At 40.3% G+C, this 15,387-nt stretch overlaps 1 protein-coding gene across 2 annotated transcripts in view; it reads right to left on the bottom strand.

Annotated features, from left to right (window-relative positions):
- Positions 1-10,062, bottom strand: part of gys2 (glycogen synthase 2) — a 49,221-nt gene extending 39,159 nt beyond the window's left edge. Inside the window, exons 1-4 of one of the 2 annotated variants that reach the window (XM_061913181.1) lie at positions 9,838-10,062; positions 4,147-4,328; positions 2,695-2,886; positions 2,322-2,507 (exon numbers count right to left, since the gene is read on the bottom strand). In XM_061913181.1, coding sequence (XP_061769165.1) covers positions 2,322-2,507; positions 2,695-2,886; positions 4,147-4,328; positions 9,838-9,961 — 684 coding nt within the window. In that variant the 5' untranslated portion in view covers positions 9,962-10,062. The remainder of the gene's footprint in view (positions 1-2,321; positions 2,508-2,694; positions 2,887-4,146; positions 4,329-9,837) is intronic. The other variant, XM_061913183.1, reaches the window with a different exon arrangement.
- Positions 10,063-15,387: the final 5,325 nt, after the last annotated feature.

Raw genomic sequence — 15,387 nt, 5'->3', positions numbered from 1 at the left:
GAACTTAACTACAGATGCGCGTGCATAAACCAAAATTGACGGATGTGCGCAAGGCAGTCTGGGTAGAATTATACCATGTATGGATGGCCTGCTGACGATGTTCCTAATTGGTGAAGTCACCCATTGTGCACATTTCAAACGTACCATTTGGAAGAAAGTAGATAAGAAAACAAGATGGTTTTATAAATATTTCCGCAATGCCTCCATGCTTTGATTTCAAATTTTCCAGATTTATGCAGATCTCAAATGCACAACAGCAGGTACCACTAGGTAAGAAAAGTTGGTTTTGCATGATAGGGCTCCTTTAACACAAAACATATAAAGAATAACTATAGTTTTACATGACAAAACAATGCAAAATACATATAAATGACGACTTAAATTAATAAATGAACATTTAACATAATTTTTACCTTTAGTGAACAAGGAGGAGGGTAGTGGAGAGCCACATTTGTATTTTGCTACAAGTTTTTTCTTGAATTCAAGTCGAGTTCATCACTTCCTTCATTAGTCTTGCAGTTTCCTTTGGGCCCATTTGCAATTGTACTCAATAAAAAAAAAAATCAGAGACTGCGTCACCAATCAATACGATTGTTCATGTTGGCACTCGATTTTGGGGAATGATTTGTGGGCAAACGGACCACTTTGTTACGTGTAATTTTTGGCCATACAATGGTATACAAAACATTTTTGGCAAACATTTAAAAAAAACGAATCATAGGAAAAGTTTCATATACAAAAACGGAAGTGGTACTGTACATATTAATAGCAAAAATAAAACTGGAAAACTGCAGGGGTCATTACAGCTATTTCCTATTTGGCCCTTTTTGAAATAGGGTAATCATTAGGGTCACATATGGAGACAGTTACATATTATTTACAGTATTGATGTGCATGTGCATGGAAATGATACCATCGACCCTATCTACACCTAGACCAAATAATTAAGAGGCTGATCACATTTATAAAGCCCAGGATTGCCCCGCCATATAAGCGGAACACACACACAATGCATAGGTCCCCACAAGCTGTGGGTCGGACTGGTTGGTGTGGAGAAGCGCATAATAAATGCCGATAACAAATGACAGGACACTTTATATTAAATTGTGCTGCAAATGTATTCTTTGCCGCTTTCTGCCCTGTCAGTGACAAAAATATAATGGCAAATTTCTCCAGTGGTGTAGAGCATTGTTCATTGTTTTGTAAGATGCAAAATCTGTGTTCGAATCAGTGTTGATTTAATAAGATTTATGCTTTATTCGTGTTAAAATTTAACAAAAAAATAGTATTGAACTATCTCTTTCCCATGAATTTGTCTTGGTACAAAACACGTCTCAAATTAAATTCAAGTTTGATTAAAAAGTATAAAAATAATTTCACCTAAATAAAAACATGTGAAAACATTTTGTAATGGGGACGGGTGCTCCAAATACAATACAGACATACCTCATATAAATTAGTGCACCCCAAACCTTCCTGCAAACATTGTATCTTTTAATGGTACAACACTGAACAAATGACATTTTGATATAATTGTGTGAAGTAGTTAGTTTACAATTATTTTGGAGTGTACATGTATTGTGTCCTCAAAATGACTAAACATACGGCTATTAATATCTAAACTACTAGCACAGTGAGTACACCTCGAAGAGAAAATGTGTAAATTGAACCAAAAGTGTGAATACTTTGCTTTCTAACGCTGCCTGAATAATCATGGTTTTTTTTGGTATTCTCCTAATTCAATCCTTCATTACAGCATCTGATGAACATTAGAGACCTTGTACTTCTCTCCCTTCCATCAGATGCCCCATTACTTTGTTTCCACATTCTTCGTTCTTTACTATGAGGTGACACATGCTGAACTTCCAGTGAGCAGTATGAAAGAGTGTGAGATAATTTAACACACCTGCTCCCCTTTCACACTTCACTAGACCTAATTTGTAGGGTAGTATACTCACTTGTATTGTCAGCAGTATAGACGGCAAAGTCTGTGTCATTTTTTTCAGCATTGTCTCATTAAGGATATCAAAAAATATTTGCAGAAATTTTAGGGGTCTACTTACTTTTGTGAGCTATATTAACAAATAGGCAGAATGAAGTTTACACTAAAGATGATTTTGTTATATGTATATATTTTTTTTTCTTTCCTGTATTATCTTAGTTTTTTTTCATAATTATTTGTATTTATCATATTTTGTTAAAACTAAAATTGTCATAAATTATAAAAAAAATGATTAATAAATTTTTTGTTTGAGATTACATTACTAACATTAATATTATTAACAATAAACTAAACAATAAACTAACACTGCAAAGATTACCTTGTCTAGGTTGTTGTAAAAGTCAACATTTCCAGCGCAGAGGTACCGTCCCAGCAGAGTTGCATGAGTAGTAAAAACCGTTGCCATGGGGATCTTACGAGAGCGACAGAGAATAAGCCCTGGACCTGCCTGCCACTCATGGAAGTGAGCGATGACATTTGGATTGTCTCCAAGCTGGTCTGTTAACTAAAAACAAAACAAGTAGATCGACATGGTCAGTACATTTATATGACACTGGGTCAACTCATAGCTTACTCTCAGACTCCCAGACGGTAAGACAGACACACAGGCAAGAGAAAGAAGGGCAGCCAATAAAGAAGACGTAGAGAGTCAGGACTCATGCACCAGCAGTGCACACAGAGAAAGACCTAACCTCTTTAAAGAACCAGGCAATCAGGGAGCCGAAGATGAGTGAGTCGTTGGCTTCTCGGTCTTGGTATGGCAGACCAATGTTGCAGGTCTCCCACAGGTCCCCCTTCCAACGGTCCAGGTTCCAGGCCGCAGAGCCAATATCAAACAGGATAACATACGGACTACCCTCGATTAGCCAGCGGCCAAAATAAACCTATAATCAAAATAGTTTAAAAAAACAAAAATATAATTGCAATAGGCCATGCGATGAGGCGGCGACTTGCCCAGGGTGTACCTTGCCTTCTGCCAAGTGCAGCTGGGATAGGCAGCTAAGGAGGTGGTCCATTGTACGTGAGCATTGAGCTAGCAGCATTAGAGGCAATCTTCCTACCACATAATTGTATTGCTTTTTTCAGTTTATTCCAAACTATATTATTAATTTAACAAGATTCCTACATGTATGTGCACTTCATATGTATATTAACGTACTTTCATTTGTGTGCTTAGTTTTATAGTGACTTAATTGTGGAGAACATCAATTAACAACCACAAGTTATTTATTTTATAGTGCAGCCTGTTTTACATTGTACAATAAGCAGCAGAAATTTAAAAAAATAGATTAAAATGATATCATATAAGAACAAATATATGTGTATACTAATAACTAATACAGAAGATTTGTTTTCAAATACATGCAAAACATTTGTTTAGCTTTTTTAAAAGAAAATATATGCATCATCACCGATTAAATTAATCATGTCATATATACGATGAGGCCTTATTGGTATTTGTTTATATTTCTGTACTTTACTGTTATGTTATTAAGATAATTTCCTCTTCTTATTATTTATTTCTCTTTGTTTTTAACATGTCAAAAATAACTACTAGTGCTTCTAGTAATCCAAGTAATGCGCTCAATAATGGAGGGTTATGGTGTATGACTGCCATCTAGTGGTCACCTCTATCAATTACAAGAAATCCGTATTTACTGGATTGAACTGAATGTCAAAGTAAAACATTTTTACACAGTATAGGTTGTTATAATTGTTTTGATTTGTGGACATACACTTATCAAAAAGTGGAAAAATAAATGAATTCAGTAAATAATTTCTCTTCCTTAGTAGCCTAACACAAATTGGTATTATTGCTTTAATGCAATTAATGCAATACATATATAATAGAAAGAATTGAGCAAAATCCCATTTCCAGATACTACTCTGTATTGATATCTATATAAAAACACAAGATAAAATGTAGTATTGACATTCAAAATGTCAGAGTACACTTTCTAATTGGAATAATAAAAAACATTAGTCCATAACGACATTGACCATTTTTTTAGCTCCAATGTCTTTAAAGCCATTTAATTACACTACGTAGCCACCTTGTATGTTCTAAATTGTTGTGATATTTGTATCCACACCTCACAATGAACATTCACCTTTTTATGAGACAAAATGTACAAATCTCTCACCTGACAGCCATTGTGGATCAGGGCGTCCATGGCATTTTGGATGCTGGGAATTGGCGGCTTGCAGGCCTCAACTTGTGTCTTAAAATTGTGTTCAAAGTATGGCCCAAGCATGAAGTAGTTCTCCCCCCATTCGTCCACAGTGATCTTAGCCTTTGTCTGGATCACAGTGTAGATTCCACCGACTGCAGGGAAAAAAAACATCACAAAAAACATTTAATATTCGCAAAATGTTCTATTTCCGCCCAATCCCAATTAACAAAAATCCCTGAAAACAAATTCTCTTCACATCTTAGTAACCCACAATAACACAAACAAGGTAACGAATTGCGCTTTAAAGGAAAAATTAGGGTGGCTGTCCCACAGACCAAATGGAATTCACAGAACACAGTTGTAATGTTTTTTGAATGAAAATATTACTAATTCATACTCAAGCTGTGTGAGTATACATTCATAGTTTGTAGCGAATGTATTCATTATTTGAGAAGAACTCAACATGACATGTTTTTGTGAAAACAAAAATGTCCTATGAATTAAAACAAATAACATCCATGTATAAAATTGAAACAGTGGCAGTAATCAAGTGTCTAATGAGCATTTTTACTATTTCGACAAATGAGTCACAACCGGATTTCCATAGGCATTAGCTAAAAGCCAGATAGCACTATCAAACTAGCTTGCTTTCTGTGAATAAATGTAGTAATAACCGTAAAAGTGTTATATTTGACACACTATTAAAACATTATAATTGTTAAATGGCAAATACAATTTTGGAAATTAGCTATAGCTTACGTGACACAATGCCATTGTGGGGACGCCATTTCCTGGCAGATGACAACCACTCATAAACATATCTTAGCAAAAAAGTTTTGTATTAGTTTACCCAGGAAATATAGCAAATATAGTTTAATTAGAGCCGTCGAATGGCTTTAAAATTACCTTTAATAAGGAAAAAAAACTTTTGTAAATTAGCCATTTTACCTGACACACCGCCATTTTGGAGAAGCCCATTCCTGGTACAGTCACATGACAGTCAAATGACAACCACTCTTAAAGCTTTCTGCTATTTTTGTTATGCTTGACACAATTGTAAATAGACTTGCACAATCACTATTGCGAAGTGCAGCGGTATGCAAAGTATTTTTCTTTAATTACACTAACTATTGTTTACTATTGTTTGCTATTGAAAAACAAATGGCCTCTATTAAGATATTAAATAATAATTTAAATAAATTTCAAATTAAACAACTTACGAAAACGTAGCAGTCCGTCATCTACTATTTTAATTGCCTCTAATTAACTATTTTAAAAAATATATTAGAATAATTTTTAACATATTTTGGAAATAAATTAATCCATTGTATTTTTTTTTTAAATGCTCACAAAATGTATGAAATATTTATGAAGCATTTGGAAATGTATACATTCATTCAAATAAATTGGCTTCTATTTTGTACAATGCTGTAGTTAAATAAAGTTACCTTCTGTAGTTAAATATAGTTAACTATAGCAGCGTAGTTTCTATTTACAGTATTATTAGAGATGTTTATTGCATACTTGCCAACCCTCCCGAATTTTCCGAGGGACTCCCGAATTTGCAACTATGTTTTATATATATATATATATATATAGATATATATACTGTATATATATATATATATATATATATATATATATATATATATATATATATATATATATATATATATATAATCACCCCCGTGGGGTGGTATCTGTTTTAGCTCGGGTCCTGGGATGTGAGGGTTCTGCTAATAACAGGCTTGTAGGGATGAAATAGCCTCTGTGTTTTTCCTGACCTAACATATATTCCTCACTACCCCAGTATCGAGCACTGTATAACAGATAAACCACAGTAACCTCGACTACCGTATATATATATAAATGTGTATATATATATATATATATATATATATTTATATTTACATTTTATTTTAATTTTTGTATTTTTGAAAGACAAAGATTTGTGTCGTTATTATTGGCTGTTTTCAACAGTTGGCGTTTTTCTCATTGTGTTTCTTGCTGTTTTCCCAATTTTTGCTGGAGTTTTTGTAATGTGCCTAGGGCCAATGACAAACGAGTCACTGGCCACAGATGGCCCCTATGCCAAACACCGCTGCCGTTCACTGCTCCCCCCACTTCCCAGGGGGTGATCAAGGGTGATGGGTCAAATGCAGAGAATAATTTCGTCACACCTCGTGTGTGTGTGACAATCTTTGGTACTTTAACTTTAACTTGACTTTGGGCACCCCTGCTGTAGAAGCTAATTGTTTATGGTCACTATAGTCTTAGTACTGCAGTGAATTTCTTCACCCTATGTCACATTTGGGACGTGAGTCACATGGTTGTCTTGTGTCAGCGCCGGAAGTTATAAAATCAGCTGTTTACCTGTCGGGTTTTTCCTGTGTGATAAAAAAAAGAATAAACGGGGCAGTCCTTTAGCTGCTGCCTTGTTTGATCATATTTTACTGCCTTTGCATAAGTATATGTTTAGTTTTGTATTCACAATAAATCAACACAAAACATGTACTTTGGAGCAATGTTCAGGGATTCTAGTATTTAATCTAACTAATATGCACAGCATATAACATAAAAATTTATTTTTTAACATTATTGGCATGTCTCTACAGTGGTCATTGATATTTTTTTTGTTGTGCAATAAAGGTTCATGGCCAGAATTTGTTATGTTGTAACATTTAAAACGCTTGGAAATGTTTTCCTTTTTTTCCTGTGCTTTAGTGAGCAAAACAAACAAAACACTGATATGATGATTGACGTCAGGCCAGAATGATGTTAAAGTACATCAGAGGACAGCATCTATAGAACAGTAAACTGGACATTATAACCACTTTTAGCAAAGCCACTAACTCATAGACAATATAGACAGTGTATATAACAGCATATAGTATGTACACAGTATAAGGATTTATTCAACTGAGCATATTATTTCAAAAACTATATTGGGTGTCTATAAAGTCTGAAGATATAGTATCCACATAAACTATTCAAAAACAATACTTAAGTAAAATAAAAGGGACAAGCGGTACAAAACGAACGAATGGATGAATGTATTGAATAATAAATAAAACAATTATTTACCAAAAAAATTTAATTTAAATTACTTGAAAAATATATAATTTAAAAAATATATATTAATAAAAGCATGTGTTTAATATGTTTAATCTGAGAGTAAAATATGTACCATAGTGCATCAAACTTTAAATATATTAATTACTTATTTAAAAAATATATAATATAATTGTATCTTGTTTATCCAATAGTAAACACATTGTAATGTATAAACTATAACATAATAAAATAAATATCCTTTTAAATAGCAATTACTTATTTAAAAAATATTTATTTACAAATTATTTGAATTTAACTATTATTATTGACAAATATGTTTAAAACAGAAAAAATATTTCAACATATTTGCAATTTTTTTAAATATTTGTTTTTAATAAAAAAATTAACAAATATATTTATATTTGATGTTTTTACAGGATGTCCCTGTTTATAGTCTCAATTACTGTAACGTATTATTTTCGGGTCTCCCCACGTCTAGCATTAAAAGATTACAGTTGGTACCAAATGCGGCTGCTAGACTTTTGACAAGAACAAGAAAGTTTGATCATATTACGCGTATACTGGCTCACCTGCACTGGCTTCCTGTGCACTTAAGATGTGACTTTAAGGTTTTACTACTTACGTATAAAATACTACATGGTCTAGCTCCATCCTATCTTGCCATTTGTATTGTACCATATGTCCCGGCAAGAAATCTGCGTACAAAGGACTCCGGCTTATTAGTGATTCCTAAAGCCCAAAAAAAGTCTGCGGGCTATAGAGCGTTTTCCGTTCGGGCTCCAGTACTCTGGAATGCCCTCCCGGTAAAAGTTCGAGATGTTACCTCAGTAGAAGCATTTAAGTCTCACCTTAAAACTCATTTGTATACTCTAGCCTTAAAATAAACCTCCTTTTTAGACCAGTTGATCTGCTGCTTCTTTTCTTTTACTCCTCTGTCCCCCCCTCCCTTGTGGAGGGGGTCCGGTCTGATGGCCATGGATGAAGTACTGGCTGTCCAGAGTCGGGACCCAGGACGGACCGCTCGTCGGGACCCAGGATGGACCGCTCGCCTGTGTATTGATTGGGGACATCGACTCCGCTTGGGATGGTTTCCTGTGGATGGAACTCTCGCTGCTGTCTTGGATCCGCTTTGAACTGAACTCTCGCGGCTGTGTTGGATCCACTATGGATTGAACTTTCACAGTATCATGTTAGACCCGCTCGACATCCATTGCTTTCGGTCCCCTAGAGGGGGGATTTAGAGCTTTATAAATAAAAATTGATTGATTGATTGATTGATTGATTGATAGATAGTCTGGACATGCAGAAATATATACATTTATAAAAAAAATATTGAGATAAACGTTTTTTAAGATTTTTTCTATTATTATTTATATATTGGAGCTATGATTTTTCATTATTTAAAAGTAATTTAAGTTTTAAGTATTCTTTCTAAATAATTAAAATGAGAATGAATGATGAGAATAAATAAACAATAGCAGTAAATGGAAAATAAAAGTGGAGGAGTTCAAGTACCTCGGAGTCTTGTTCACGAGTGAGGGAAGAGTGGATCGTGAGATCAACAGGTGGTTCAGTGCGGCATCTTCAGTAATGCGGACACTGTATCGATCCGTTGTGGGGAAGAAGGAGCTGAGCCGGAAGGCAAAGCTCTCAATTTACCGGTCGATCTACGTTCCCATCCTCACCTATGGTCATGAGCTTTGGGTTATGACCAAAAGGACAAGATCACAGGTACAAGCGGCCGAAATGAGCTTACTCCGCCGGGTGGCGGGTCTCTCCCTTAGAGATAGGGTGAGAAGCTCTGTCATCCGGGAGGAGCTCAGAGTAAAGCCGCTGCTCCTCCACATCGAGAGGAGCTAGATGAGGTGGGTCGGGCATCTGGTCAGGATGCCACCTGAACGCCTCCACCGGGAGGTGTTTCGGGCACATCCGACTGGTAGGCCATGGGGAAGACGTTGGGTAGACTATGTTTCCCGGCTGGCCTGGGAACGCCTCGGGATCCCCTCGGGAAGCGCTGGACGAAGTGGCTGGGGAGAGGAAAGTCTGGGCTTCCCTGCTTAGGCTGCTGTCCCCGCGACCCGACCTCGGATAAGCGGAAGAAGATGGATGGATGGATGGAAAATAAAAAACAGATAATATAATGAAGGGATTAAGTGAATATAGATAAATGCAATAATAAATACCAGAGTACATAACTGACAGAAACCTTGTTTATGAATAAATGATAATTATGGATTAAGCATAAATACAGTATGTCATCCCTCCATCTAAAGGTTTAATGCAAACATGACGGATGATCCACTGCGATGTGGAGCGTTTGCATTGATAAACCAATTAATGTGTTTTTAATAGTTAGGGTTCTTTACATTGTGGACTGGGACCACTTATCTGCAGCTTAATGTTTAACCCTTCAGAGGCTATCTCTAATTTCTTTGACTTCCAATATTTACTCTGTGAGGAGCTCAGAGTTTAACCGAAAATGCAACACACTTGAATTTCCTCTACGATTTGACCCACATAATCATAATATGTGTTTGATGTGTTTTTCCCAAAATGTATTTGCCGCTATACACATGCAGAGCTCACCTTTATTGGTGACTTCCCAGGCCACCTCAAACAGCAGCAGGTCTTCCACAGGCAGCTCATCCTCCTCCCATGCTGGCAGTACGCCGCTTAGGGATGTCATGGACAAGGAGCGTGACAGTGGCATCTTCAAACGCTGCCACGACACGAGATTTTCTCTAGATAGGTGAGGAGATGTCCTTCAGGAGAAAGCTAAAGTGGAACAAAACACATACGGGGTGAAGTGGGTGGCTTCCACCCCGCCTACTGCCACCAACCTTTAGCCTACCAAACACACACACACACACACACACACACACACACACACACACACACACACACACACACACACACACACACACGGATGAAATGTTTAGTGACACCATGAGCTGGTTAGGAAATGTTGAGGGTTTAATCCAAAGCAAAGTGGAGGACAGAGAGGCACGTTTTTTTAATGACAAAAATTGCATTTTTGTTTGCGCATTTTGGCAGCGATGTCGCATTAGTCGGGTTGCAGACACGTTGTAAAACTTATCGGGATTTCACAGCATGTAACAGTATTTTAAAATACTTCATTCAAAATTTACTCTAAGATTAATAAAAAATGATAATGGATTAGATTTAGATTTTGAGACACTGAAAGCGCTTCACAGAGAACTGAGAACCCATCATTCATTCACTCCACATCCACACAGGGATGGTGGTAAGCTACATTTGGAGCCACAGCTGCCCTGGACTGATGGAAGCATGGCTGCCAATTTGCGCCTAAGGCCCCTAGACCACCACGTATCATTCATTCACATTCATATACCAGTGTCGGGGAACGGTGGGATAAGTGTCTTGCCTAAGGACATGATGGCGAAAGCTGGATTCGAACCAGGAACCCTCAAGTTGCTGGACAGCCGCTCTACCATCTATTCCCACATTACAACAAATTACCTTAAAATTACAATATGCTTATATTTCCGAGCAATTAATAGCAATTCATTGTCATTTTCACTGTAAATTAGAGTACATGTAAGAGTGAAAGCCATCCAGCAATTTGCTGTAAATTTACAATGGATTTTTTTACAGTGCAGAATAAATATTGTTTAATGTTATGCTAACGCTGCAGAGTTCTTTTCAACGCTGACCCCTGCTTTGGTCACTTATTCAAATGGATTATCCATACTGCAAACCGAGGCTACAACTTTTCTGCGAAAAAGCGTATGAATGATACATTTCAAGAGCAGAAAGCCCAGCAAATTTACCTCTGCAGACGCAAAAGCGTGTGATTGGTTGCTAAGGTCACCTGTCGGGCTGGATATAGACAAAGTCTGCATGGTATGGCAGTGTCAGTATCTGGTATACGATGTGCAATATTGAAGTCGAAAAAGTTGCAGCTGTGGTTGTGATCTGTGCACGAGTTTGTCACGATCTGCAGATTCTGAGAGGGTCCCTGACAAAAAAACGTTCGTGTGCAGAAAACACAAGGAACAGGTATGCTATTTTTTTTTTTTTTTTTTGTAGAACAGAGGAAAGTAGCTTTTTATAATATTTTGACATAAACTGTGTATGAGTGATTACTACTTGTTTATTACAACTATATTATTGTAATTTACATATATTATAATCCATTGGACAAATAATATTGTGTAATGTATCACAGCTAGTAATTTAGAGACATAATAAAGTAAATACATTGTTTTAAAAAGTGATATCCACTAATCATCACCATAATCATCATAATATACTGGAAAAATCTGTCCCTAATGTCTGCACATAAATAATTGATTTGTCAAATTATTTTTGATTATTAAAAAAACAAACAAATCAATCATAAGTGACAAAATCTTTTTTTTCAAATGCAAGCAAAAAAAATGTCATAACTACAGACATAATCTACATCCATTATCCATCCATCCATCTTCCATCCATCTTCTTCCGCTTATCCGAGGTCGGGTTGCGGGGGCAGCAGCCTAAGCAGGGAAACCCAGACTTCCCTCTCCCCAGCCACTTCGTCTAGCTCTTCCCGGGGGATCCCGAGGCGTTCCCAGGCCAGCCGGGAGACATAGTCTTCCCAACGTGTCCTGGGTCTTCCCCGTGGCCTCCTACCGGTTGGACGTGCCCTAAACACCTCCCTAGGGAGGCGTTCGGGTGGCATCCTGACCAGATGCCCGAACCACCTCATCTGGCACCTCTCGATGTGAAGGAGCAGCGGCTTTACTTTGAGTTCCTCCCGGATGGCAGAGCTTCTCACCCTATCTCTAAGGGAGAGCCCCGCCACACGGCGGAGGAAACTCATTTCGGCCGCTTGTACTCGTGATCTTATCCTTTCGGTCATGACCCAAAGCTCATGACCATAGGTGAGGATGGGAACGTAGATCGACCGGTAAATTGAGAGCTTTGCCTTCCGGCTCAGCTCCTTCTTCACCACAACGGATCGGTACAACGTCTGCATTACTGAAGACGCCGCACCGATCCGCCTGTCGATCTCACGATCCACTCCCCCCCACTCGTGAACAAGACTCCTAGGTACTTGAACTTCTCCACTTGGGGCAGGGTCTCCTCCCCAACCCGGAGATGGCATTCCACCCTTTTCCAGGCGAGAACCATGGACTCGGACTTGGAGGTGCTGATTCTCATTCCGGTCGCTTCACACTCGGCTGCGAACCGATCCAGTGAGAGCTGAAGATCCCGGTCAGATGAAGCCATCAGGATCACATCATCTGCAAAAAGCAGAGACCTAATCCTGCGGTCACCAAACCGGAAACCCTCAACGACTTGACTGCGCCTAGAAATTCTGTCCATAAAAGTAATGAACAGAATCGGTGACAAAGGACAGCCTTGGCGGAGTCCAACCCTCACTGGAAATGTGTTCGACTTACTGCCGGCAATGCGGACCAAGCTCTGGCACTGATCGTACAGGGAGCGGACCGCCACAATAAGACAGTCCGATACCCCATACTCTCTGAGCACTCCCCACAGGACTTCCCGAGGGACACGGTCGAATGACTTCTCCAAGTCCACGAAGCACATGTAGACTGGTTGGGCAAACTCCCATGCACCCTCAAGAACCCTGCGGGGAGTATAGAGCTGGTCCACAGTTCCACGACCAGGACAAAAACCACACTGTTCCTCCTGAATCCGAGGTTCGACTATCCGGCGTAGCCTCCTCTCCAGTACACCTGAATAAACCTTACCGGGAAGGCTGAGGAGTGTGATCCCACGATAGTTGGAACACACCCTCCGGTCCCCCTTCTTAAAGAGAGGAACCACCACCCCGGTCTGCCAATCCAGAGGTACCGCCCCCGATGTCCACGCGATGCTGCAGAGCCTTGTCAACCAAGACAGCCCCACAGCATCCAGAGCCTTAAGGAACTCCGGGCGGGGCTCATTCACCCCTGGGGCCTTGCCACCGAGCTTTTTAACTACCTCAGCGACCTCAGCGACCTCAGCCCCAGAAATAGGAGAGTCCACCACAGATTCCCCAGGCACTGCTTCCTCATAGGAAGACGTGTTGGTGGGATTGAGGAGGTCTTCGAAGTATTCCTCCCACCTATCCACAACATCTGCAGTCGAGGTCAGCAGAACACCATCCGCACCATACACGGTGTTGATAGTGCACTGCTTCCCCTTCCTGAGGCGGCGGACGGTGGTCCAGAATCGCTTCGAAGCCGTCCGGAAGTCATTTTCCATGGCTTCCCCGAACTCCTCCCATGTCCGAGTTTTTGCCTCAGCGACCGCTGAAGCTGCACACCGCTTGGCCTGTCGGTACCTGTCCACTGCCTCCGGAGTCCTATGAGCCAAAGGGACTCGATAGGACTCCTTCTTCAGCTTGACGGCATCCCTCACCGCTGGTGTCCACCAAGGGGTTTTAGGATTGCCGCCCCGAAAAGCACCAACTACCTTGCGGCCACAGCTCCGACCAGCCGCCTCGACAATAGAGGTGCGGAACATGGTCCGCTCGGACTGAATGTCCAGCACCTCCCTCGTGACATGTTCAAAGTTCTTCCGGAGGTGGGAATTGAAACTTTCTCTGACAGGAGACTCTGCCAGACGTTCCCAGCAGACCCTCACAATGCGTTTGGGCCTCCCGGGTCTGTCGGGCATCCTCCCCCACCATCGCAGCCAACTCACCACCAGGTGGTGATCGGTAGAAAGCTCCGCCCCTCTCTTCACCCGAGTGTCCAAAACATAAGGCCGCAAATCCGATGACACAACTACAAAGTCGATCATGGAACTGCGGCCTAGGGTGTCCTGGTGCCAAGTGCACATATGGACACCCTTATGTTTGAACATGGTGTTTGTTATGGACAAACTGTGACGCGCACAAAAGTCCAATAACAAAACACCACTCGGGTTCAGATCCGGGCGGCCATTCTTCCCAATCACGCCTCTCCAGGTTTCACTGTCGTTGCCAACGTGAGCGTTGAAGTCCCCCAGTAGGACAAGGGAATCACCCGGGGGAGCACTTTACAGTACTCGCTCGAGTGCTCCCAAAAAGGGTGGGTACTCTGAACTGCTGTTTGGTGCATAAGCACAAACAACAGTCAGGACCCGTCCCCCCACCCGAAAGCGGAGGGAGGCTACCCTTTCGTCCACCGGGTTAAACTCCAACGTGCAGGCTTTGAGCCGGGGGGCAACAAGAATTGCCACCCCAGCCCGTCGCCTCTCACTGCCGGCAACGCCAGAGTGGAAGAGGGTCCAGTCCCTCTCGAGAGAAGTGGTTCCAGAGCCCTTGCTGTGCGTCGAAGTGAGTCCGACTATATCCAGCCGGAACTTCTCAACTTCGCGCACTAGCTCAGGCTCTTTCCCCCCCAGTGAGGTGACGTTCCACGTCCCAAGAGCTAGCTTCTGTAGCCGAGGATCGGACCGCCAAGTGCCCTGCCTTCGGCTGCCGCCCAGCTCACATTGCACCCGACCTCTATGGCCCCTGCTATGGGTGGTGAGCCCATTGGAGGGGTGACCCACGTTGCCTCTTCGGGCTGTGCCCGGCCGGGCCCCATGGGAACAGGCCCGGCCACCAGGCGCTCGCCATTGTGCCCCACCTCTGGGCCTGGCTCTAGAGGGAGGCCCCGGTGCCCCGCGTCCGGGCGAGGGAAATCTGGGTCTATGTTTTTTCTTCTTCATAAAGGTCTTCGAACTGCTCTTTGTCTGATCCCTCACCTAGAACCTGTTTGCCTTGGGAGACCCTACCAGGGGGCATAAAGCCCCCGGACAACATAGCTCCTAGGATCATTGGGACACGTAAACTCCTCTACCACGATAAGGTGGCAACTCAGAGAGGAGTACATCCATTATAACAATTGTAATATATATATATATTTTTTGTTACATCCATTATAACAATTGTAATATATTTTTTGAAATAAACAAATAAATCACAAGTAATACAATAATTGTATTGACATATTTTAAAAATAAATCCAATAAATACAGCATATCATAACTAGAGACATAATATACACATAAATCCATTGTATTTTTTTTAAAATGTAATTAATTAAAAAATAAAACACATACTAAATCCTAAATAATACAATCATTATTTGAACAAATCTTGACAGTAATAGCAAATAAATATATCATAAC

The sequence above is a fragment of the Nerophis ophidion genome, linkage group LG10, assembly GCF_033978795.1.
Source record: "Nerophis ophidion isolate RoL-2023_Sa linkage group LG10, RoL_Noph_v1.0, whole genome shotgun sequence".
Lineage (NCBI taxonomy): Eukaryota > Metazoa > Chordata > Actinopteri > Syngnathiformes > Syngnathidae > Nerophis > Nerophis ophidion.
The sequence above is the reverse complement of the archived record's forward strand: the minus strand, read 5'-3'. Positions and strand labels throughout refer to the sequence as shown.